At 36.0% G+C, this 28000-nt stretch overlaps 2 protein-coding genes across 2 annotated transcripts in view; one reads left to right on the top strand and one right to left on the bottom strand.

The window, feature by feature from the left end:
• Window positions 1-42: 42 nt before the first annotated feature.
• Window positions 43-27626, top strand: LOC107553163 (long-chain-fatty-acid--CoA ligase 6-like). Its single transcript, XM_016235291.1, has 21 exons — window positions 43-204; window positions 13346-13593; window positions 15385-15499; window positions 16171-16235; window positions 16340-16441; window positions 16952-17051; window positions 17147-17325; window positions 17909-17941; window positions 18573-18624; window positions 18777-18850; window positions 19226-19303; window positions 20379-20513; window positions 20590-20724; window positions 20885-20980; window positions 22009-22081; window positions 22322-22410; window positions 22633-22749; window positions 23174-23317; window positions 23416-23517; window positions 24457-24528; window positions 25778-27626. Exons 2-21 carry the CDS (start codon window positions 13348-13350, stop codon window positions 25916-25918), a joined length of 2148 nt encoding a protein of 715 aa, XP_016090777.1. The 5' UTR covers window positions 43-204; window positions 13346-13347; the 3' UTR covers window positions 25919-27626.
• Window positions 26702-28000, bottom strand: part of LOC107553165 (bridging integrator 3-like) — a 58939-nt gene continuing 57640 nt past the window's right edge. The window contains exon 9 of the mRNA XM_016235294.1: window positions 26702-27989. Within this exon, the coding sequence (XP_016090780.1) occupies window positions 27843-27989 (147 nt within the window). The 3' untranslated portion in view covers window positions 26702-27842. The remainder of the gene's footprint in view (window positions 27990-28000) is intronic.

The following is a 28000-nucleotide window of genomic DNA, read 5'->3' on the forward strand; positions in this document are numbered from 1 at the left end:
GGATGAGGAAGTTTTGGGAATACCTCGAGGAGTTGGTGGAGGTTTGGCCCGGGGCATGCAGGCTCAGGCTGACTTCAGAGGGGGAGCGAGGGCGTGTTTGTGAGAGGGGCTGAACACTGGCTCCGGGGTCCGGGAGGGATTTACCACAGTCTGAGGAGAATAGACAAACTTTCGGAGGACGGGTGACCCAGTTTCCACACACAGGTAAGAGTCAGTTTCTTAAAACCTCCACAAACCACGTAGGCTATAAATGCGGCGATTTCGTACAAAAGTAGAAAAGCCACCGTAGTTGCTAACATTTTTTTTTGAATATCGATAGACGGAAGAAGCTGCCACATTTATTATTGATCAAATTCATTCATTCATCACTCACTCACTCAGTCGTCCCGTTTGTAATTCAACATTAGGTCTGTTTAGCATCACATCAGTACTTTAGATAGATAGATAGATAGTGAGTGAAATTATTTTATATGACATTTTTTATAATGTTAATAGGGTTTCCTTATAATTCATATCAGTGCTGGATTAATAATCACATTTCCCTTTTGAAAACACATGGGTAGGATACCTATTTACATACTGTGTTTGTGTATATGTTATGCAATCCAATGATATGCAGACATTTTAAGTGTCTCTAAACTATTTAAATGATTTTTGGGACAACTGTATGTTAAGTTTTTCCATTTTGTTAACATTTTTATGTGAGTCTTGCATGTAATCTACAGTAACTGCAGGTATAAGTGCTACTTTGAATAAGTTTGTAGTTTTATGCACTGATGCATTTCTCTGTCTTTATGTCATGCCGGGTCATTTTGGGTGTGTTTTTGTCAATTATGTAACGAGGAAAGGGTGTGCTTGTGTGTGTGGCATGTCTAGTCATGCTGAATAAGCTTAGGCTAGTGTAACATTCGAACAACAATCCCAAATTCAAAGGTTTGTTTTGTAGTCAGGTTGGTGTTGGTAGGGAAAATGCTTTAAGATGGCTTTGAGAGTAACACATTTCTGAGCAGCAGGAAAAGCCATGACAGCAAAAGCAACCTGTAGGATGAGACCCGTTGTGAGGTGTGTCTTCAGGAGACCATTCCGATATTTCATATAGCGATATTGTGAAATTTTGGAATGAAGTAAAAACGTGCTTCCACTACAGGCTGACATAGTTACCTTTCACTGTATATTACATCAGACATAAGGATGCGTCGCTGCTTTTCCACATTTCTCTTCCGTTCCCAGACAGTTAATTTGTCTGCTGTGATGCAACACCCTTCCCATTCCCTCTTCCCTCTCCTCTCCTCTCCAAACCTTTTCAGTGTGATTCTGAGTTCTTCATGCTTCATTTGGGAATCACAGCCAGAGAACACCCAGGCCATTCTCTCACTCACCCCCTCCTTCATTCATTAACCATTGGACAGCGCTCTCATTTTAATTGATTGAAATAAAGCTAAAATAAAATATAAATAATTGATGAAAAAGTATTTAAGAAAACATAAACGAAAATTAGAAATGCTGTCTTTGTTGAAATAAGTATTCAAATTGTTGAAACTGAAATGAAAGTAAATTAAAGATGAATACAAAATAAAAATAAAACCTAATAAAAAAGCACATACTATTGACAAGAAACGCATAAGACATGATGTGAAATTGTATAAACACAATTACTAAAACTAAGTTTAAAATGAAAACTGGAAATATAAAACATTAAATAAAAAAGCTGATATGTTGAATATTAAATACTAAAATAATATAAAAAAATAACTAATAACTTACAATAAGGAAATTAAGAGGTTTTCATTTAAAGAGTTTCAAAATTGCTGAAACTAAAATAATAGCAAATAGAAATAAAAAGAGGTAAAAACAATAACAGCGTGCAATATTTATTGAAAACACATGAACAAGACATGACAAAGTTGCAAAATAACACAATTACTAAAGTTAAAATGAAAACTGAAAATATGAATTCAATATGATAATTCAAAACATTAAATAATAGTATAAACAATTCTAAAATCAGAGTTTTTTTTCCTATAACTTTTCTTTAAATTAAAAAATAAATAAACAAATAAAATAGGCAATACATTTGGAGACATGTATAGCACTATAAAATGATATGGCTATTCCATTTCTTATTAAAATGAAGGAATTTGACACCGTTTGAGATATTGTGGAGATCTTTTCTAAAACTCTAGAAGTGACACTTTTTCTCAAGCGGTAATAAATGAGTCTTCATTTATCACCATTGCTTTCAATGAGCAATAATTGCGATATCAAAGATTTCGTTAAGGTTTTCTTTCCAGTGAGCTTGTTCACTTCTTGTGTTCTCCATCCTCACACGACTGAACATCACTTTTCACTCACCTACATCCCGTCTCCTAACGGTGAGGTTTTTCCTTACACACGTATTCGTCCTGGATCCTGAATGTCTTTAGTCTAACAATGTGCCTGTTGTTCTGAGCACTGAGGTTCTCTCGGCATTGTAAGAGGTTCAGACCATCTTGTGTGTGTGTGTGTGACAACTGGGTTATAAATCAAATACAACTTTGTTCTCAGTACCTTTTGAAATAATAATTATCTGTTGAACTATTGGGTGATTGCCAGGGTGTTTAAAGTAGTTTTCAGCATGTGGTTGCCAGGACTGTGCTGCTAAGATGTTGTACACTGTAAAAAATGGCCGTGAATTTAATGGTAAAAGACTGTAAAAATGCTACAGTAAAAACTTGTTAAATGGTTAACGGTAAATTCCCCTACTATATACGGTGAAAAACTGTATTGGACATTACATGTATTGGACATTAATTTTACGGTAGTATACCGTTTTTGGAAGTGAAAAAGACCGTATAATTTACAGTGAATAACCGTAAATTGACATTCCCAGAATTCCCTGCGTTACATTTCAAATGTGATGTTTTTTTTGCTGAAAAAACTGTTTCTTCTTATTTTTTTCTTATCAGTTTTGTATATTAGGTTTGTGTGGTACACCTAATATTGTTAAATGAATGTTTATTGCATTATTTCAGTTTTGTGTGTTACCATGATGCTGTTTAAAGTTTGTGTGAATGACGCTGTGCACCTTCTATATATGATATTATTTAAAAGCTGCTTGTGATGGGCTTTGGTTCATCACGTGACTTTCTCATCACCACCTGCATTTGGTGGTTATCAGTGTATTACAAAGGTACAAAACAGATTTCAGTACTTCAATAGGTTGGTATATTAACATTATATCAGTTAATGAAATTACGGTATTTAACTGTAAATTTAAGTTAAAACCTAAAACGTTGCTACTGTATTTTTTAGGATAAAATTCCTTTTTTTTTTACCGTAAATTGTACGGATTTTTTTTACAGTGTAAGTATAAGTAAATACAGCTTGAGTTCTTCTTTCAGTGCAAGTTTGTTGAATTGTTTTCAATTATTTGATCATCCATTAGGCAAAACTGTCAATCCGATCACTTAGAAAACCAATATTACACCTCTCAGCAATAAGACTGAGGGATCATTCATGTTAGCAGCACAAACGAACCGTTTCTCCATTCATCACATTGTTTGTACAGGAGCTCCGCTGAGGTTTCCTCTCTCAACTACAGCCTATAATGTTTATGACACTTTTTTTAGTGGGTACAATTTTACGACCTAAAGAACAAACTAAATGCAGTTTAACTGTTCCGCACAGGAAACAACACCATCCTGAGATCACAACCGCAAAATTTACGCTTCCCGTGGCCACATGTGACACTAATAATGCTCTTCAGTAATGGACCATGAGTCAGGGTAGACACCTTACATAATTGAACACGACTGAAAACAAGGCTGTGAGGGATGTACAGTCTTTGTTGAAATAACTGTTTCTTCTTAGTTTTTTCTTATCAGTTTTGTATATTAGGTTTGTGTGGTACACCTAATATTGTTAAATGAATGTTTATTGCATTATTTCAGTTTTGTGTGTTACCATGATGCTGTTTAAAGTTTGTGTGAATGACACTGTGCACCTTCTATATATGTTATTATTTAAAAGCTGCTTGTGATGGGCTTTGGTTCATCACGTGACTTTCTCATCACCACCTGCATTTGGTGGTTATCAGTGTATTACAAAGGTACAAAACAGATTTCAGTACTTCAATAGGTTGGTATATTAACATTATATCAGTTAATGAAATTACGGTATTTAACTGTAAATTTAAGTTAAAACCTAAAACGTTGCTACCGTATTTTTTAGGATAAAATTCCTTTTTTTTTTTACCGTAAATTGTACGGATTTTTTTTACAGTGTAAGTATAAGTAAATACAGCTTGAGTTCTTCTTTCAGTGCAAGTTTGTTGAATTGTTTTCAATTATTTGATCATCCATTAGGCAAAACTGTCAATCCGATCACTTAGAAAACCAATATTACACCTCTCAGCAATAAGACTGAGGGATCATTCATGTTAGCAGCACAAACGAACCGTTTCTCCATTCATCACATTGTTTGTACAGGAGCTCCGCTGAGGTTTCCTCTCTCAACTACAGCCTATAATGTTTATGACACTTTTTTTAGTGGGTACAATTTTACGACCTAAAGAACAAACTAAATGCAGTTTAACTGTTCCGCACAGGAAACAACACCATTCTGAGATCACAACCGCAAAATTTACGCTTCCCGTGGCCACATGTGACACTAATAATGCTCTTCAGTAATGGACCATGAGTCAGGGTAGACACCTTACATAATTGAACACGACTGAAAACAAGGCTGTGAGGGATGTACAGTCTGTTCAGTGCTGTCTCAAGGTCAGGCATCACACCTCATTTTTTTCTGGAACTTTTTGTCTCAAGGAATTTTTGGGAAGATATATTTTCAGTGCTTTTTCAGCTGAATGATTGACATGAAGGTACACTGCAGAATATTACACGCTTTCAGTGCAAGTTTGTTGAATTGTTTTCAATTATTTGATCATCCATTAGGCAAAACTGTCAATCCGATCACTTAGAAAACCAATATTACCCCTCTCAGCAATAAGACTGAGGGATCATTCATGTTAGCAGCACAAACGAACCGTTTCTCCATTCATCACATTTTTTGTACAGGAGCTCCGCTGAGGTTTCCTCTCTCAACTACAGCCTATAATGTTTATGACACTTTTTTTAGTGGGTACAATTTTACGACCTAAAGAACAAACTAAATGCAGTTTAACTGTTCCGCACAGGAAACAACACCATCCTGAGATCACAACCGCAAAATTTACGCTTCCCGTGGCCACATGTGACACTAATAATGCTCTTCAGTAATGGACCATGAGTCAGGGTAGACACCTTACATAATTGAACACGACTGAAAACAAGGCTGTGAGGGATGTACAGTCTGTTCAGTGCTGTCTCAAGGTCAGGCATCACACCTCATTTTTTTCTGGAACTTTTTGTCTCAAGGAATTTTTGGGAAGATATATTTTCAGTGCTTTTTCAGCTGAATGATTGACATGAAGGTACACTGCAGAATATTACACACTGAACCCCTCGCAGCCTCGTTTTCATATTAAATATGCTTTAAAACTCTCCAGAATGCTCAACTTTTACTGTACACTCTCAGACAAAAATGTACATTTATACCTTATTTACCCCTAACGGCGGCATATGAGTACCTTAAAAGTACATATTAGTACCTAAAGTGTATTAGTAACATAATGTGCAGATTAGTATCTAAAGTTAAGTTATTAAGTTATTAAAGGAGCCAATCGTTGATTGGTAAAGTCATTGTGTCACTGCAGTGGCCGTTAGATGCTCCGGTTACCATAGAAACCTGAGGCTGGACCAGCCGTGTAAATATTAGTACCAAAATGGTACATAGTATCTAAAGTGTATATATTAGTACCAAAATGGACATTACCTACAGTGTATATATATATGTACCAAAAATGGTACATATTATTAGTACCTAAAGTGTAAATATTAGTACGAAAATGGTACATATTATTACATAGTGTAAATATAGTACGAAAATGGTACATATTAGTACCTAAAGTGTACATATTCGTACAAAAATTTACATATTAGAACCAAAATTTACACATTATTATTATTATAATTATTATTATCACTTAAAGTGCTTGTACCAAAGTGGTACATATTAGTATATTAGTACCTAAAGTCTGTATATTATTACCTAAAGTGTACAGTCCCAATGGTCAGCTTTTGTACCTTTTTTTCTGAGAGTGTAAGTACATTACTGTACAGGCAAGTTGTTCGGTTTTACAAACAAGTCAAAATAGTTTTTGTGTCTAGATAAACCTATAAAAGACATTTGTCTCCTCATCTCTGCTCTTTGTGAGTTGTTGATATCCGTGTTGGTGTCTGAGAGCTTGAGTTTTCTTCAGCGACGGAGGCTGTAACTCTGTAGGTCTTTCTTTGAAATGTGCTTTAGTTCATTTAGCACCAGTTTGAGTAATAGCCTCTGTCACTCTCTCCCCTCTTTGTTCTGTTTAAGTTCCCAAGTGAGTGCCAGAAACACACAATAGTGCCTGTCTACCTCTGACAATGGCCCTTATGAATGAGGCAGGGAGGGAGAGAAAGAGAGAGGTCTGTCCTCATCTGTGATGCGTAATCATTTTCAGATGTCATTGCTGCTAAATCCATTTATCTCCAGCTTTTGTGGACCTGTGACAGAGAGAGGGATGTGCAGAGATGCTCAGATGAAAGGGATTTCCCTGTTTACTGTTGTGTTGCTTTAACCCTTGCCTCTAAAGTGACCACATGTGGGGTGTAGAAATAAGTTTTTTTTAATTCCTTGTTAATCTGCAAAAAAAGCATAGCTCTACTGTTTAAAATACTTTTAGTAAGCAGAGACACATTAAAGTGACAGGCACTTATAAAGTTAGAAAAGGTTTCTTTTTCAAATATTGATTTTTCCCGCTAAATCTTCCTGAAAATGTATAACGGTTTCCACAAAAATATTAAGCAGTGCTACTTTTTTCAGCTGTGTTAAGCACCAAATTGAGAAATATTTCTGAAGGATCAAGTGACACTGAATGTATTATATATATATGTTAAATATATAGTAAATACAATATTTAAATAGAATAGATAAAAAAGAAAAGTTATTTGTAATTGTAGTAATTATTTATTTACTTAGTTTTATCTGAATTTTTATACAGTATAATGCAACAAAATATATCGCAAATCTTACCAAATCCAGACTTTTGAAAGGTAGTGTATACGTATCACATGACATCATATAACATTTTAAAATATATAATATGAGTAATAATAATAGTTTATATAATATAATATGTAACATTTAAAAATGTATATATTCATATATATAATAAATAGAACATAATAAATAGAAAAATGCAAATATTTTAAATTGTAAAAATAATTCACAATATTACTGTTTTTACTGTATTTTTGACCAAATAAAAATACAGAAAATACCAAAAATCTTTCCTACCTCAAACTTTCGAATGGTTGTCTATGTGTCATATCATCATATATTTATCATTTATTTATATATATGAATATAAAAATGTTTTGGGCAACGTCTTGGAATTGTATTATTACATTTTAATTATTTTAAATAGTACTTTGTATAAAATTGTGTAAATACATTTTACTAAAATGTAATGTTTAATATTCTTACATTTCTTGGAAATTTCTGAACTGTTTTAAAACGGCTGATATACCCATGAATTTAATTTCAGTGCCAAATAAGGCTATAAAATAGAATACTTTTTGAACATGACAGCATAGCTTAATTAGGATAATAAACTATACCTCTTTTGTTTGTGAAAATTGTATTATTATTATTTTATTAATGATTATGGTTTAAATTATGACGTGAAGGTTTTGTGGTCTGGACATTCTGTTTTTAAATTTGTATGTATCTTGAATTAATATTATTATACTATTATTGTAAATATTAGTCATACTGATATATATATAGTCATTATAGAGTTGTATTGTGTGCATATCATCATCCGTGGCTATTATAAACCAAGTTGTGATGCTGGCTGGCTTCGGCGTCTCTAGAGTTAAGTATTCTGGAGACAAACATCACGGCACTTGCTGTGGTGGCATTCAAAGAGAGAGGAGGGAGGGCATTTTCCCTCTCTGTGGGAATACCAATGCAGGGCGAGGGGTGATGACATCATCCTTTGTCCTCCTGTGCTTTTAATGGGGGAGGAAGTGGGTGAGAGGTTAGAGAGAGAGAGAGAGAGAGGCTGTGAATTGAGCCCCGGTAAGTGAGCGTGTTTGGGTCGTCTTATTGGCAAACGCGTTCACACTGGGGCCTCCCAGTCACCCCATCTCAGCACCAAATCAGTGCGACTGTACTCGCTTCAGCAGTGTCATCTTCTGCTGCGGGACGCCATTCAAATTCACTTGAAGCCTGTCAGCGAGAAAACACACCTCTCGTCATCTCCACCTGTCCTTCTGTGTGTCCTGAAACACTTCCACACCTGTGCTGTGTTTATGTTTCGGCTGCGTGTGTGTCCTGCCTCCTCGAAAATGGCCGAGAGTTACCCGAGAGCCTGTTGTGTGTCGGCCAATCATCATTACGTCCTCCTGGCATTCAGGCTGAAACATTAGTTGGCTTCTCTCAGGGCTGAGTGCTTTTCATCCAGGTTTTGTTCTCAGACCTCTTTACAAGAAATCAATGTAATTAGTCGGTTAGTAATTTAGAGTCACTGCACATTAATGTAATTCAGTGTTAATGCACCAGATCATTTCAGCATAGCGTTAGAATAAAGGACTATAATTGCTGGTGGTTTTTGTAATGATTATTATTATCTTTTAGCATATTGGAGTCGCCACGTTTTTTTAATAACAGTAGGTCACTCAAGGTAAAAATTTCCGTAAACTTTCCAAAGTTGTCCCAAAAATCCTGGAAAGTTTCCAAAAATTCCAGAAATGTACCGAAAATGTTCTGCCTCCCTAATTTTACCGCAGTTAACTGCTCTGCTTTGTATTGTGTCTTGACTTGATTTTCGATTCAAACAATCACTGAAGTATCTTTTACAATAAATTGCAATTTGAGTTTTTCTACTGCAAAATGTCATGTGTCTCTGGAAAATAGCGATCCATGATGTTTAATACCAAAGTTGTTTGTTTGTTTGTTAATGAGGGATTTGTGGACACTATTGTTTTTAGATTTGTGGTGTGAAAATGATATCTTTTTACTTCAAAATAAAAACAAATCAGATGTACATTTGAGATATTTTTGCTTTTCATTACAAACTATAGGCTAATTGAGGGAAATCATTTCATTTGCATTTATAATGTTGCTGTTATGACATATCTACAATTAAAATATAGACAATTAAATATGTAAATATTCAAATGCCTGTACATGAATAATAGAAAACAAATTTCCTTATGAGGAATGTATTTTTACTGGGATTATGCTTTGTCTGTCATTGGTTCAGTTATTCAACTAATATATAAATGTATAAAACAAATACAATGTATAATATTAATAAGAAAGTCTAATAAGGCCACATTATCTCAGTAGCCTCTTGGAATAATTGTACGTTTTGTTCTACAGCAACTAATTAGCAGATGTTTCTGTTTATTTCCTATAATTACGGTGGCCGAGAGAGCTCAACGCGCTGCAAATAAAAAAACAAATGCAAATTTTACTATTAAAATAAATAAATAAATAGCCTATATATACATTATTATTATTATTATTATTATTATCATTATTATATAAAAATAAATACAAATAAAACATTGTTACTATGGTTAAACCATGGTAAATAAACCATGCTAACTATAAATAGCCTATATATACATTATTATTATTATTATTATTATTATTATTATCATTATTATATAAAAATAAATACAAATAAAACATGGTTACTATGGTTAAACCATGGTAAATAAACCACGCTAACCTAGTTTAGCTATGGTTTTTGTACAACTGTGGTTATACAATTGGTAATCAATACATGGTTACTACATTTACTATAATAAAACCATGGTTAATTTTTGTAAGCATCGTTGCGGTCCCCCTTTGTGGTCTGTGCTACTTGAAGTGCGTTTTTTGTTTGTGTCAGCGTGTTTCTATTTTTACAGCGCGTTTCTGGTTGTGTTGTGAGTATTTGCAACGCGTTTCTATATTTGGTTGTTATGCGAGTATTTGCAGCACATGTGCTGTCAAACTGATGAAGACGTATTCTTAATTTGCTGGTGCTTTTTCTATTGGCATGTGTTTTAGGTTGCAGCACGTTGAGCTCTCTCGGCCACCATATAAAAACACATTGGCTGATACATCATGATCATCCTGCATATGCAAAACTTTGTATCTAAATATGTTACAATTTGGAAGTAAATGCACATTATTCTTACAGTTAGTGGGGCATCTTCCCTTATCTCTACGTTAAAAAAAAAAAAAAAAAAAAAAAAAACCTTTGTAGAGCGTGTCAGGGCTTGTTTTTGACTGTTGTGGTTAACAGCCATTTATTATCTTTGCAATTATATAGTGGAAAAAATGCCACATTTCTATCAGCTTTAATAAGGATTATTTGGCGAGCTGCTATTAAAAGGACCAGTTTGTGAAAATTGCCATATTTGACATATTCAGTTAAAGGTGAAATGTGACATTTTTGTGGCACTATAGTAGCATACAGAATAGTCATCCTTTTTTGCTGCTTGGTATCAGGTTTGCAGATTTGAATCAGATTTTATTTTCCATTTCATTTAAATTTTAGTTCAAGTTTTAGTAGTTTTGTTAACTAATGTAGTTAACTAATATCAACAAATAAATCCTTATTGTAAAGTGTTGCATATCCAACTTTTCTTCTGTGGAATATCAAATAAGATATTTTGAATAGAGCCCGACCGATATATCGTTTTGCCAATATTATCGACCGATATGAGCCTGTCGCCGATATATTGATATCGGCGAATATGTCGCCGATATGAACTTTTTTTTCACAGGACATATAACGCAGATAAAATGCTTGAAATGGTGTAATTACTTAGTTTGTCCGTGCTCCATTGTTTGCTACTGGCGACCTGGATGAAACACTTTAAAGCTTAAAGGGGGTCGTATGATGCCACGGATCAGCTCTAGGCATGACGAAGCAGATATCGTCCTCTTTTGGAAGACCAAACAAAGTAGTTTCGCTTTCACAACAAAGCACACAGCGTCTTTACGACATGGCGGCGGAAACAATAAAACTACAGCGAGAATAAAAGTTATGCCTTCTTTCTTTGCGTGAACATTTGGGCGGCATTATGCAAATATTCCCACATAGTGACGTAGACATGTGGGGGCGTGTTAGAACGAGCCATTTTAGGTAGGTGTGGCTGACTCTGAACTTTTATAAAGAATATCTCTTTGGATTTGAGACTTTAGTCTTTGCAACTTTACAGATCTTCTTTATGCACCAAGAGCTTGTAACACTCCAAAGAGAAAGGAAAAATTGAAATCGCATCATATGATCCCTTTAAGTCTATGGAAAACCATTGAAACTTTGAACGGCCATATCTCCGTAACGGCGTGGCAAATCCGCACCAAATTCGGGGGATCCCTTCAGGCAGCTCAAGAACCCTCTCGAACGTGAATCGAGTGTAGTCTAGAGGCCCGCTTTCGAATGAGACCACCCCCGCGTGGATAGCCCCCGGGGTTCGGGAGTTACAGGTGGTTAAATTCGCGGTCCGGCGCCAACCGATCAAGCGATCCCGGGGGGCTACCGACGCGCGGTGGGTGGAGTTCGAGAGGGCTCCTAGAGCTGAAGGGATCCCCCGAATTTGGTGGAGATCCGCCAGCGCGTTCGCGAGATAGTGACACCAGTCAACACTTTCACTTCAGTAAGGAGGTTTCTTGTTCAGGCAGCAGCATTCAAGCGTCGTCTTATTCGACCGTAAGTGCCCTGCGAAGTGGACTTTACATGAAATTCCGCCATGATTCCAGTTCCAAGGGAACGTACACGTTACATTCAAAGGGCATTAAAGTGCGCGAGACATGAATTTATATTGTATTTATTTACAGAGGTATATTATGTCACACTTAACACTTCTCTAGTAAGTTTTGTCTGTGTGTGAAGACAGTAGCGCAAATCCATGAATGAATGTTCCGAAGTGAAATAAACTTCAACGGAATAAAGTTGAATGGAATTGAATTTAATTAAAGTTGAATAAACTTCAACTTTACTGTTCAGTGCACTGATGTCAGACTCATTTTGGATAATAAAGTTTATTTTTATATATACCCTGCCTCCATTACGTATCTCTGTCACATCATTGTAAGTGTTTGATCACCACATTTCATTGCAAAAAATTGGTTTATGTACTGTATATATATTCTGTTTATGTATATACTGTATTCTATATATAGTACCAGTCAAATGTTTGGACACACGAATGGGAAAGTGTCCAAACTTTTGACTGGTACTGTACTATAATATACACAAAGATTATCGGCCGATATATCGATCGATATTTTTACTTCCTAATATCAGTATCGGTATCGGCTCCAAAAAACCCATATCGGTCGGGCTCTAATTTTGAAAGATGACTTTTTTAATGAATGTCAATAGTCATAAAACCATTTGGTTACCAACATTTCTAAATATCTTATTTTGTGTTCTATACAAAATATTGGTGAACAACAGATTTCTCAGATTAGTTGTTCTCAAAGCATGCTTTTGGATTTTGTTAATAAAGAATAACAATTTGGTCCCTCTGTAATTCTCTTTGCCACCTTGAAGAATTCTCAGTTCCTTAAAGTGTAGATAGACGGCCGGGAAGCAAGAAAACACACATTCAAATGTATTCTCAATACTTCAATTTATTCATAGAAATACAGATGTTATATAGGCATATGTCGAGGGGAGTTTCACCCTCTTAACCAATGAGGATATGAATAACATACACATAGGATCTTTGGCCAAGAACATGTGTTTATATAAAATGGCCACATGTACAGAAAAACATGGACATATTAGGAATAGACTTTTGCGAAGAATGCTGAACTGTCTTCATGGTTTCATCACAAACTCCTTTACCCTTGTAGTCCTAACATTCATGTCCTTATTGGGGCATTTAAACCAAGAACTAATGTATACATTTAAGCATGCATACCTCGCATATGAGTAAGAGATATTTAAAACATAATACAAGAGAGAGAAATGGATACAGGAGGGGGAATGAGAGAGAGGGGAAAAAAGGAGGGGTGAGGCATGTCTGGAATCAACAGAAAGACAGAGAGTGTTTTCTAACAGATTTAAATATGTATTTTGCTGCTGTGGGTGCGTAACGGCTCTCATGCAGTAGCCCTTGTCCTTTTTCATATAATTTAGAGAGATGTGGGAGTCTGTGAAGTGTTGGACTCTTATGATGATGCTGATGGCAGTGAATCTGTGTGTGTCTCACAGCTATGCAGTTTCAGGATTGGTTACGTTCCTTGCGTCTCACTGGAGGAGATGGCAAGTCTGAAATGGACAATCTGAAGACGCTCCTTCCGTCTCTGCCCTCGTCCTTCTCTCTGTCCTCTCTCTCCCTTTCTCCGTCCTCTATCATAGGCTTAGGAGCGCTAGCCTCTCTCACAACCTACTGGCTGGTGACCAGACCTCGGCCAATCCAGCCTCCATGTGACCTACAGGCCCAGTCCATATCTGTGCAGGTAACTGTGTTGTTACTGCAAAACTAAAACTCATATCTATCCAATAAAAATAAATATTAGCTGAAAAAAATTGAAAAGTGCTGTATGAAATTTTTTTTACTCTACTAAAGCGTGAAATACCATGTTTGCAGATATTTAGGAAACATTAGTTCACATACTTGTTTCTCCAAAAACAATGCTACAGCCAGTTATTCTACTTTGAAATGTGTGTGTTTTTTATTTATTTTGATTTTTATTTTGGTTTCACCCACTGTCAGTTTACCCAATATAGTATTTCCACACCTTGGGTTGCCAATTGGTGGAAAACACAGCGTATTGCAGCCATGGAATCCAGCAAACAAACTGGGTCAGAGATCGCAGATTCTACCCAACCTATCCATCTAAAAACTCTATGACCAAAGGAATATTAAAACGCAGCTAAATCAATTCATCAACTTAGTATCATTGTCAGCTGGGCTCGTTTCTGTAGCATGTTCTCAATCTGGCAACCCATGTGAGCGCCGAGTCTGAGGAGGAGGCGGCGGCGGGAGGAACAAACTCTCCCCAATATTTAGAATTTGGTCTGCAGTACCCATTTCAACTGCTATAGCTGTCAATATTATATACTGCTCCTTTAAAGACTTAATTAGACTTAAAAATGTGAAATATTACTTTGGCAAATTACAAAATGAAAGTAGGTTAAGTGGAAGTACTGAAGTTACTAAAACTGCAATAAAAACGAATTAAAAGAAATATTAAAAGCAAAAACTGTTACTAAATTATACTAAATTACTAAAATTTTAAATATTAAAATACTAAAACTTAAACTAAAATTAAAATGAAAAGTGAAAGCGTAAAAATAAAACCTAACTGAACACTTTAATAGTGTATATATGATGGATATAATGATGAATAGCTGAAAGTATACTGTACACTGTTTAAATTTAGTATGTGAAAACTTTTGCAGGTCTATTGTTTCACATGATCCTCAATTACATGTCGAGTCAGTTTTTGGCTAATCAAATAATGTCAACCATACTAAAGAGCCAGCTTGAACTGTTTTGCCGGTATTAACTGCTTTAAGGTGGTCTTAGCTGATCTTCCTAGTCAAGCTGCTCTTAAGCCGATCTTTCACACTGTTTAGCTGAAAAATGTCCAAAAACTAGCCAACATTACAGTCTAATCAAACTGCCATACCAACTTAGACCTGGTGTTTTTTTGAGCTGGGAAGAAAGACAGCAGATATACTGAAAGTAAGAGGTAATGTACAATCAGCCGGTCATCGAGACATGTCACCTTTATTTACAATACGGATTAATCATTTTTTATTAAGAACATTTAATACTGCTTCTGCTTTATTCATCGCATTGAAAATGGAAGGTCAATTTGAGTGCATTGCATTGTGGGATACAGTATCACACTTTGTGTTTGAGTTGCTTACTGCACATTTGAGCACATTTAAGTTGTATACTGTGCATAGTTTACTGTACGTACACAAATTCACTCAAACTCAGAAATTAGTAGATTTCACTACATAAAGAAGCGTTAACTCATTGAATAAAATGTGAAATTTTGAAGGGAAAAAAACCCGAAATATTATATTCTTGTAAAACACTCCAATAATCTTTGTTTGTTTGTTTTATTTACAATTTTAATATCATTCTGATTCTTTAGGCAAGTAATGATAATTATTGGATGAACTGTCTTTTTTTTTATGGAGAAATGCATGAAAGTATAAATATATACCAAGAGCAATCATACTTTGTCATATAACACATATGATTTTCAGATATTACATATACTTATTTACAGGGAGATCAGAGCTGTAGACGCTCAGCTTTACTGACGGATGACAATCTGCTGGAGTTTTACTATGAGGACACAAAGACAGTGTACGACATGTTCCAGAGAGGACTGCGGATAGCAGGTCTGTGTGATTTCAGTTTGTATAAATATACAGAAAAAACATTTCGAGTGACTATTTCATCCATTGAGCCCAGATGAATTCAGTGGCTCCTCAGTTTTTCTTTCTTTTCTTTTACCGCAGTGCTCTGCAAGGCTTTCTCAGATCGATAATGCTTTTATCACATGCAGCTTCCTTCAGCGAATGAACTGTACAATAGTTTCTTGGTCGATTGCTTGAGTTTGAAGTGCTTTTTTTGTGTGTGCTTGGATTCATGGAACGTAGAAAGCATTTGTGATGGGACAAAAATAAAGATGGATCATTTTAGAAAAGCAAGAAACATTTACAATCAGCTGGTCATTAAGTCATCTTTATTCATATAGCACTTTATACAGTAGAATGTTTCAAAGCAGCTTCACAGTAATAAATCAGTGTTGCAAACTTCATCAAATATGAAGCAAATGTGCTTTACAACAGCTCTAAAAAGAAAATAGTGTCATTTATTCAGCTCCAAGACAATAGAAAGTCATTAATAAACAAGCTTAGAAGCATGTATAACAGCGGATCAGTCCGTTATACAGTTCAGTAGCTAGTAATCATTATAAAATATGAAGACCACAGTATTTCACAGATGACAAATTAGAATCAAGTATTCCAGAGAGCCATACTAACTAACAGTAACATGTTTTGTGCAGGCAATGGTCCTTGTCTTGGCTTCAGGAAACCCGGAGAGCCCTATCAGTGGATCTCTTACACTGAGGTGAGAGCAATGCATGTTATAACACATTTATTACTGTATAATAATCATGTAATAATCCAGCAAAAGCCCTCTGAGGGATTTTAATGGCACTGTGATTGTTACAGGTCGCAGAAAGGGCACAGGTGTTGGGATCAGGTTTGCTGGCGAAGGGTTGCAAACCAAACCCACAGCAGTTTGTGGGCATCTTTGCCCAAAACAGACCAGAGGTATATCATACACAGATTAACATCTGTGACATTTGAACATTTGTGAACAGTTCTTCAGTGCATGGTATTTTAAAGAATTATGTTCAAAGTGTGTTTTTATAATCTTAAATCAAATTCACCGTTATTTCAGCCTCTGAAATGATGTGTGTAACTGCTGACGTAAGCCTCAAGTCTTTATCTAGATTGAAAATCTGGGATCTTTTGAGGCATTTAAACAGAAAAACCATGACATTAAATGACTGAGAAATACTTCCGATTTAGCACTCTAGATCTAGATCTTTAGGTCACAGATGTGAAATCAAAATAGAAGCATTTGCACTACTGGTCTATTATAATAGGCATGTGTTCACAAACCAGTTAAATCACTGAATGCCTGTGAGCAAAGTCACATTTCAAACACTTACCAGCTGAGCAACTTCCATTGAGATGAATACACAGTTCTCCAGGTTTATTATAACTGGATTTTTCTAATATGTTGTCGGGTTGTTTGTCTCCTACTGCTGACTGCAGTGGGTCATTGCAGAGCTGGCCTGTTACACGTTCTCTATGGCTCTGGTGCCTCTGTACGATACACTTGGATTAGAGGCTATGGTTCACATCCTTAACCTGGGTGAGTAATAATAATAAAACCTCGAAACGAAGCTGTGATGCTATCATTTACATTTTAATCTTAATAGCGCTTAATAGTCTCGGATATCTCTCCAGCGGAGATCTCTATGGTGATCTGTGATAAGGAGGATAAGGCAGAATCTCTGTTGAAGAATAAGGAGAAGGGAGTGACTCCCACCCTCTCCTGTCTGGTGCTCTTTAGCCCCTTCAGCGCCGCCCTGCTGGAGAGAGGAAGGAAGTGTGGTGTGGAGATATTACAGCTCTCACAGATTATGGTCAGGAATATTTTCACAAAATAGCTAGTTAAAATAACTGAACAGTTGTTGTAATTTTCTACAGTTTTATGGCATTTTTGTAGCAATTTACATTTTCATGACTCGTTTGCATTCTCTCTTTGACCTTTACAATTAAACAGGCTTTTAAGACTATTAAATGCAAATAATTTTAATAAATAAATGATTGTGATTGATTAATGCCTGTGCACTGAATACTCAGTAGTTACTGGATGGTAAACATGGATGCCATTTTTATGACTTTTGAGTTTGATCCTGTTTTTCATAATGTATTGCCTTTAGAGTCTCTATTTGCTGGTCATAAAAACATGATCACACTGGAAATAAAAAAAGGTGTAGGATTTACTTTGAAACTATTTTCACTCAGAAATTGTGAGTAAAGTTCACAAACAACTACAAAACAGACAAAAAACAAAACACCAGTAACACATTGAATTAAACATTCAGTTTTGAAGTAGAAATACTGAAATAGTAGTTGCTTGTAAAAAAGTACTCTAATAATGTCTTATTTATAACTTAATTTTTCACAATGCAGTTAAAATATCTGTATTTAAATGCATTGCAGGATCTAGGAAGAGAACGTTTAAAGCCACCTGTGGTAAGAGCTCTTGCTGCTTTTTTTCCTCTTTCAGAGTAATTTTAATGGATATGACAGTCTTACTGTATTTATTCTTATCTGGCTTGATTTGCTATATGCTCTGCTGTTGTTATTATTGAGTATGGAGATGTGCTATTTCTAGTATGCTAACAAGCTGCTGTGAGCATTTAATAGACAATTCATGCGGAATGTGTTTTTGCATTAAAAATCGTGAGACACAGGGCAGTGGTGTGAAAAAAGTAAGGTTGAGCAATGCATGTTTTTTTTAAAGCTTTTAGACTTCCGAAACACTTCAAAAGACACAGTTTGAAAGCATAACTGTCAAACACATCCATCTAGTGCATGTTTACATAAAAAAAAAAATAGGGAAGCAGTGCACTGGAATGAAAAAAAGCATTCTGAGTGAACGAGTCACAAGATTTATGCTGCTGCTGCACAAATAGTTATACATAGCATCCCCTGTAGCACATCTAGACAGGTGGTGCTGGGGGAGGTGGAGGGTGTCAGATGAACGTGATCGCGTGATGCAGGGCCGGCTTGCTGTGAACACTGGACTAGACTGTTTAAATGTTGAGTTTTAGATATTTGAATTTGTTTTATGTTTGTTTGTTTGTTTTTGTGTTGGCTTTAGCCTCCTAAACCTCAGGATCTGGCTGTGGTATGTTTCACCAGCGGGACCACAGGTACCAACCAGCTGACACTATAAACCCTGGATGGATTACAGGACATTTTTTGATCTGTTGTAATAATATAACCACATCATACTGTATTTAGTTTATTGTGTTACAGTGACCTGTGAAATTAGGGTTTAGATGTGATTCTTTGTTTCATGTAGGAAAGCCTAAAGGAGCCATGATCACTCACGGCAACATCGCCTCCAACACCTCCTCTGTCATCAAGATCCTTGAGGTCAGTTCAGAGAGCTTTTAACTTCCTGTATCTCTGCTTTCTTTTCTTACTTATCCTCCTTCAGCTTGTGACATTTCCCTTCCTAAACTTCATCTCTCCATAGCTTTCATCTTATCTTCTATCCTGTTCCTCTTCCTTCTGTTTCTTCTTTACTAAAGGCCTTGTGTTTCCCATGAGACCTCTTTCTCTTTCAAGTTCTGTTTATGAGGCTCTTTGTTCCTTTTATCTGCAGGTTGTGTGTTAAAATGGCTTCATGCTGTTCTCTCTTAATGCAACTGCTACTGATATTTTGCACGGGAGTGAAATTCGACTTAATAATATATTAATGTTATATTTTAAACTATTTATGTCATATTCTATATTCACACATGCCAGGGCTACTTTGTGATTCGTCAGGAGGATGTGTCCATCTCCTATCTGCCACTCGCTCACATGTTTGAGCGTATGATCCAGGTAACCCCACCTATTTTGATACTGTGCACTATTTTGCGCTGTCAAACGATTAATCGCATCCAAAATAAACGTTTTTGTTTACAGAATATATGTGTATATTGTGTATATTTATTATGTATATATAGACACACACATACAGTATATACTGTGAAAATATATATATATATATATATATATATATATACATACATAATAAATATACTCAGTACACACACATATATTCTGTAAACAAAAACGTTTATTTTGGATGTGATTAATCGCGATTAATCGGTTGACAGCACTATTATTAACATAATATTATTATTATTTCATTTGAAAAGATTTCCCTTGGTTTCATCTGAAAAGTCATGATGGAAGTAGGTTTTGATGAAACATTATGAATTTTTTCAATGTTCTGATGGTGTACAGTAAAGTTAATGACATTTGTTAAAAAGTTATGTGTAAATAAAATCAAGTAGGTTTTACTGTATATATTATTCATTATTAATGTAAATGTCTACATAAACATTTTTAACATTTTAAAATGTATAAAACTACATTAATTTAACATGAATGAACTTGAATAATAGTATATTTACATTGTTGTCAAAGGTTTGGAATAATTAAGATTTTATTAATATTTTGTTGAAAGAAGTCTCTTATGCTTCCTAAGGCTACATTTATTTGATGCAAAATGCATTAAAACACTAATATTGTAAAATATGATTACAATTTAAAGGAGGCGCTCTCTATTTGATTGTGTGTGTGTGTGTGTGTGTGGAAACTGATGCATTATTTTTTCAGCATTATTTGATGAATAGAAAGTTCAAAAGAACAGCATTTGTTGAAATCTTTTGTAGCATGTCTTTACTATCACTTTTGAGCAATTTAAATTAACATTAACCCAGATTATTAGATGTTATATCATGATTCCTAATGCATAAATTAAATTAGCAACAAAGTGTTACCATTGCATATTGACTGAATACAAAAACACACCGTAACCATCATACTCTGTTTAGATTCTTGTCCTTTTATGTAGCTCATTTGAATCCTTGTTCTCTATTGTATTGTGCACTCTCTCTCTCTTCTTCAGGTGTCGATGTTTTGTCATGGAGCAAGGGTTGGTTTTTACCAGGGTGACATTTCTCTGCTGATGGATGACATAAAGACCCTGAAGCCCACCTTCTTCCCTGTGGTCCCTCGATTACTCAACCGCATCTATGATAAAGTGAGTGCTACACATCACTGTTGGACACAAATGGAGAATAATGACTGTTAAATCACTCTGTTCTATGTGTGTGTAGATTCTGGGCTCGGTTACGTCTCCGCTGAAGAGAGCCTTTCTTCATTACGCCGTGAGGAGGAAACAGGCCGAGCTGAGCAGTGGAGTCGTGAGGAACAACAGCATGTGGGACCGACTGATCTTCAATAAGATACAGGCACGTCTCTTTCACATTAACACCAAGCTGCAGTTATTGAAAGATCTGATGGAAAGCCGTTGAACTGCCCCCTTGTGTTGTGGATATATAATATGTGACATGAACTGTGAGCGGAGCAAAATAAATTCATTCATTCATCTCTCTCTCTTTCTTCCTGTAGGCCAGTCTGGGTGGAAACCTGCGATTCATCCTCACTGCATCCGCCCCGATCTCTCCAACTGTCCTGTCCTTCCTCAGAGCCACCCTCGGCTGTCTGGTGAGTCCTCTCCTAATAACTATTCCGTGTCATATTAAAATACTATAAAGCGCGTTAATACATACACAAATGTGTTTTCGTGTAGGTTAAGCAAGGCTTTCCATCATCTCTGACATCACATTGATTTGGAGGCAGTCTTGTTACTGTTAACTAAAACTAAAACTCTATTAAGAATCAGTTTTGTCATTGAAGAAAAGCTCAAATGAAATAGTGCGAATGTTAAATGAAAATCTGAAACTTAAAAATTAGAAATGTTGCTTTGGCAACTAACTGAAATGAAATAAGTCTAAGATGAAGTATTTAAAAACATGAAATAAAATAAAGCTAAACAGAAACACATGGGTAGCACTTTACAATAAGGTCCCATTAGTTAGCGTTAATTAATGCATTAAAATGAGCTAACATGCATTAAATTAGTTCCATATCAACTCAATAATGTTAACAGATACAACTTTTGATTTTAATAATGTACAAGTAAATGTTGAAATTTACATTAAGATGGTTTAGAATTATTTTTTCATTATTAGTTCATGTTAGCTTAAGTAGTTAACGAATGTTAACAAATGAAACGAATGTTAACAAATGTAAACGTATTGTAGTGTTACTGACACACAAAAAAACCGGTAACACTATTTTAAGGTGTCCTTGTTACATGTACTTATCATTATAATAACAATAAATTATGCAAAATTACATGCAAGTAACCCTAAGCCAAACCCGAATCCTAACCCTAACCATATAGTAAGTACATGTAGTTAATTACTATTATTCAGTACTTAAATATATAATTACACTGGACAAGGACACCTTAAAATAAAGTGTAACCAAAAAAAAAAACTAATAAAAATAAGAAAAGCACAAAACAAAACTAAATTTGAAATAAAAATAAAACTCCAAATATTAGTAAATAATGTAATATTATGCAAATTACACTAAAACAGCACTGCTTGGGTGATGTGTGCATCACCAGTGATATTCACCAGTATTGATTGCGATATTTACACTGATTGTGTTTAATATGGTTTCAGATTTTCGAGGGTTATGGACAGACGGAGTGCACTGCTGGATGTACCTTTTCTATGCCTGGTGACTGGAGTGCAGGTTTGTGTTCATGTATCTTTATAAGCCTGCTTTAGTCATAAATGGCGTACTATTTACTAGTTTTGAAAAAAGTAGTACATAAGGATACCCATATGACTTGCTACATTATCCAAAATGTGCAGTGTTTGACTTGCTTGTTTCCAGTGTAACAGTGTAATAAGCCAAATAATATTAATGTTCACCTGCGATTCAGCAGTTGTTCTGAGGAGTCATGTTAGCGGTGTGTCTGATGTTTTTCAGGTCATGTCGGAGCTCCTTTGCCCTGTGCTATGGTGAAGTTAACTGACATCCCTGACATGAACTACTGCGCCAAGAATGGAGAAGGAGAGGTCAGTATCCAGATCACTGTGGAAAATTAACCCACCAACCAAACATGGGTACACTTTCTGCAATTAGGGGGGATTTTGGGCCTTATCTACCAGCAATTGTGGAAAGTGACCCGTAACATGGGCCTTACACGCTACGTGAGGAACGCTTTTGTCAGATCGATGAGCTGAAATGAATGGACTTCCCTATGTCATTTAACACTTTGATTGTGTTATACGTGCCAGATCTGTATCCGGGGTCACAGCGTCTTCCGAGGGTATCTGAAGGATGAGGAGAGGACGGGAGAGGCGCTGGACGCTGATGGCTGGCTTCACACTGGAGACGTGGGACAGTGGCTGCCGGTGAGACTCTACAGCTGCTTCACATCACTTTAAGTCATTATGGGCTGTTTGAATGCACCATATATTTCTCCTTTAAAGGGTTAATTCACCTGTTCCCTCAAGTTGTTCCAATCTATGAGATTCTTTCTTCTGTTGAGCACAAAAGAAGATATTTTATATAAGAACATGTTGCTGGTAGTCATAGACTTCCATAGTATGGGGGGAAAACAAATCTTATGGAAGTCAATGAGTAACTGTTTGGTTACACACATTTTTCAAAATATCATCTTTTGTGTTCAGCGGAAGAAAGAAACTCATACAGGTTTGGAACTAATTGAGGGTGAGTAAATGATGACAGATTTGAACATTTTTTGGGTGATATATCCCTTTAAGACTTTCTGAATGAGACCTCGTGTGAACGTTTGCTGTCTCTCTGGTCTTTCAGAACGGGACTTTGCGCATTGTGGACAGGAAGAAGCACATCTTTAAGCTGTCCCAGGGCGAGTACATCGCTCCTGAGAAGATCGAGAACGTCTACACTCGCTGTGTTCCTGTTCTCCAGGTCTTTGTGCATGGAGATAGTCTACAAGTAAGTGTAGACACTTTAGTACAGCAGTTTTGGGCATCAAGCTTCTGTTTTCAGTGCAGTGACACTCACAGCAGTCTTGTGTTTCTCTGTGTGTTTAGTCTTATCTGATAGGAGTTGTAGTTCCAGACCCGGAGGTGTTTGTCGACTGGGCCAAAGAAAGAGGGGTCGTTGGATCATATGAAGAGCTTTGTCAAAATCCTGTGAGCTTTAATGCCATACACAATACACACAAATGTATCTCCCTTCTGGTGACCAAACTACATGAAACATGCTTAAAGCACTTGTGCACACGTGGTAATTTCTCAAGATATCAATAGTTTTAAAGGAATAGTTCACCTGAAAATTAAAAATTTGCTGAAAATGTACTAAAGCAATCCAAGATGTCAAAAAGTTTTTCTTCATCAGAACAGATTTGGAGAAATGTAGGATTTCATCACTTGCTCACCAGTTGATGCTCTGAAGTGAATGGGTGCCGTCAGAATGAGAGTCCAAACAGCTGATAAAAACATCACAATAACCCACACCACTCCAGTCCATCAAATAATGTCGAGTGAAGGGAAAAACTGCATGTTTATTAGAAAAAAAAAATCCATCAGTAAAGATGTTTTTAACTTCAAAACGTTGCTTCCGGCTAAAATACAAGTTCATAATACATAATATTGCTTTCTTTAGTGGAAAAAGTCATCTTGTACGAATCAGGAGAGAAATATGCACAGATCAAGCACCGATTTTAAGTGAAAACAATCCAAAACAGTTCTAACCAAATATGTTGGTGGATTTTGATTTTTTTTTACTAGAGGAAGCGTTATTATGGACTCATATTTTGGCCAGAAGCGACTGTTTAAAGTTAAAACACCCTGATGGATTTGTTTCTTACAAACGCCCAGCTTTTCACTTCTTCAGTCTGGAGTGGTGTGGATTACTAGTGTATTATTGAGATGTTTTTATCAGCTGTTTGGACACTCATTCTGACGGCACCCATTCACTGCAGAGCATCCATTGGTAAGCAAGTGATGGAATGCTACATTTCACTCAATCTTTCCTGATGAGGTTGAGTAAATTCTCAGCAGATTTTCATTCTTGGGTGAACTGTTCCTTCAAACTGAATGACATTTCTTTCCGTCCCGTTTGACCGGCAGGATGTGAAGAAAGCCGTGCTGGAGGACATGACGGCAGTGGGGAAGGAGGCAGGACTGAAGTCATTTGAGCAGGTAGAGGAGCATTCTGGGTCATTTACAGCTTAATTGATAGCATGTGTCAATTATCACATACAGTATGATAAATGATTCATCATTCATTGTTTTTAAAGATGTACAGTATGGAAATACATTTACAAATGAAGTCTAGCAGGCCAGTGTTCATCAGGATTGGGCAGGCTGTGTTGTTGTTAAAGCACTTGCATAAAATATTAAAATATGCATTACTGCTGTTGTGAAGTCCAGGTTGGGGTTTTTTTGTTATGCATTGCCAGTGTAACTCCTGTGGGTGGAGCTGGTTCCATGTTAACCAGGGGTCTTCAGCAGGGGGTCTCCCAGTCCCAACATGAGTATATGAAGTAGCCTCATTTTGAAAATGTTGTTTGTAGACCTTGAAAAGACATATAAATGTTAAAAATTTTAATATTTTTTTCTAGCAATGCCAAGCTCTAAAATATCTTGAGTAGAAATGGAATAAAAATATTTAAAAAATCCTTACCTTTGAAAGGTTAGTTCACCCAAAAAAATGCTAATTTTCATAATTTACTCACCCGCATGTCATTCCAAACCCGCAAGTAGGGCTGCCACTAATGATTGTTTTGGTAATCGAGTAATCTGTCGATTATTCTGACGATTAATCGAGTAATCGGATAATGAATGTTTTTGTGGTAATAAAAATAAACCTTTTAAAATGACTTAAATACATATATAATAGCAATGTGGCAATGATAATTAGTTCAAATAAAGTATCACAAGCAAGTAATCATTTGATTTTATTGAACAAAACTATTAAAATAAATGCTCCACACATGTAAATGATAACAGTTCGCGTGGAGCAGCATTTTTTTTACTGTGAACGGAGCCGCTTTGACGCACACGCATGTAACCTGCACACATGTAAACAATTACAGCACATATATTAAACCTGCATCACATATATTTATGATTTTTGAGGATATATGAGGACATCAATTGTGTTAAAAGGAGGCTCAACCCTACTTGCTTGTCCTACACAAGGACAAATTAGGTTTGAACCTCAGTTGTTCTTCATACATTAAACAAGTATTTTTAAGCAGAATGCTTATTTTTGAGTGAACTATCGCTTAATACTTATCCAATAAATAATAGATCCTGGATATGAATGAATGAACGATTAAACGACTATTACGGAAAAGTCATGGAGCCTTGTTGTGGACACTTGAAGGCCTTGGGAGTCAAATGTTTCAAAAGCTTCCGTTTCAGCCGTTTTCTCTCTCTTTCTCAGGTGAAGGACTTCTATTTGCACCCTGAAATGTTTAGCGTGTCAAACGGCCTCCTCACGCCGACCCTGAAGAGCAAGCGTGTGGATCTCCGGCGAGTCTTCAGCGAGCAGATCGCACAGATGTACAGTAAATCACCCGTATAGACCTCACACGCTCTCCACAACACATTTACAAAGCCACTTTCTCGAAAACATTTGAACTAACTTAAGACTTGCTAAACAAGCCAGATGCTACTGACAGGAAACTGTTCTCCATAAATTATGATAAATCGTCTTCACATCTTTGCTTCTCATGTAGTGATCTAGATTGTGTTTTAGGTCATTATAGACAGCTTTGATGGTTTGAACTGAGGTCATATAGGCCTGACGCAGACACTCCATCCTAATACATAGTTCAGGAGCATTTAGTAGCATTTTCCAAGATTTGGGAACTGATGAACTTATTTTAATGAATAGTCTTTCGATCAGTGTCGTCGACATTTTACAGTTTTGTAAGTTGCACCTCTAAAGCACAATCTGTATGAATTGTAATGCTTCGTTTCAGTTGTTGTGTTGCCATGAAATGGCTGTTCAACAGTCTGTAAATTAGTGTTTTCAACTGTAAATGTTTGACTAATTCCAGCTGATAGAGATGTACTGTATTTTACTGACATACCTTATTACGGTTTTTCATTTTCACACCAACCACAGCTCTAACTGACAAAATCAGCTGTTGTTGAAGCGCAGATCTGATTGGTTCACGTAGATGTCACTTTGGGGAAAAGGCATGTCGATCTGTTGCTTACAAGAATACTTACTTGGGTTCCTTCCCAAGTAAATCACAGTCCTGCCCAGACTGCAATACGTGTACTAGATGTCATTTTGGATGAAGGCGGCGAGAAAAATGCTGTTAATTTCAAATAAAATCAGGAATTTTCAGACATTGAATATCCACAACCAATTTACTGTAAGAATGTTTGACAGGTAAACACAACAGCAAACAATTTGTTTAAAGGAAAACAATTTTACAGACGAAAAATGCACACATTTTTGGGAAGCGTAAGGCTGTGGTCCAGAGAAAATGTTTTAGATTTCAGAAGTCAAACATTCATTTCTTTTAAAAGCAAAGCAGTGTATAAGTTGCTTGGTAGATGCTATATCCAAAGGGACAAAGGCACTGAATTCGTTTACACTGGACTATAGTGAGCAACATACTCACCTACTGTGAAGGCACATTGGAAATAATGTCAAACCGAAACAATAATCTTTTGTTTATACAATCAAGGCTCTTCCAGTTTCAAAACTTCACTATATAGTGATTGTCAGTAACTGATGCCATTCACAACAACACAAATGAGATGAAAATGTGTGGCTTAAATAATTGGCCCTTGTGTATTATGGCTGTAAGACTACTGGTAAATATATATATATATATATATATAAACCGGTCTTTCCTTCATTACAAACACGATGAGCACAAACAGGTCAGATACAAAAACAAAACAAAAGATGAAAAATGCTTCACGTGTGTCAGTAGAGGGAGGCAGAGTATCATTGAAATACATGTAGTTCATCACAGAATCCACAAAAGACTAACATGAACTAACAAAAAAAGCTGAAGAACATACTATTGTAGTGTTTGAACACTACGGAAAACAAAATGTTCATCATGTATAAAAAAACGAAGCTTTAGCATTTTATGGTTTGAACATTAATTTGGCCTGTGGTCAATGGGAAAGCTTTAAGATACACATGTAAATGATCTGTTAAAAATTCAATTGTTGGTCAGTTATAGTGACTGTAATAACAAAAAGACAAGACGAGACTAGAAAAACTAAACACAGGAAGTTTGATCAACAAAAAGTGACTGGAATCAAGAAAAGGTAATTAATTCCAGCTGAGATTCTAAACTTCATGCTAATTCCTGCTCAAAGGTTTTACAGTATCATCGGTGTTTTCTGATGGCTTCATCTGTCAAAATGACACATCAACAAAAAATAACTAACAAAAAAAGGAGAAATAAATTAAATGTTGACGTGACTTCATTAGAACGTCAGAGTAAGACGTGGGTACCAGGATGTTTTCTGTCTCAGTCGTTGGCCACGATGGACAGCGCGCGCAACTCGTTCAGTTTGGCCTCGTTCTCTTGCTTTCTCTGTTCATCTGTCAAACTGCCCTGATCAATCTGATCCGTCAGTTCAGTGAAGATCTTGTGCATCTCTGTAAAATAGGCCACCTGACAGAAAA

This window comes from Sinocyclocheilus grahami, unplaced genomic scaffold (assembly GCF_001515645.1).
Source record: "Sinocyclocheilus grahami isolate Dianchi unplaced genomic scaffold, SAMN03320097.WGS_v1.1 scaffold465.1, whole genome shotgun sequence".
NCBI classification, from domain to species: Eukaryota; Metazoa; Chordata; class Actinopteri; order Cypriniformes; family Cyprinidae; genus Sinocyclocheilus; species Sinocyclocheilus grahami.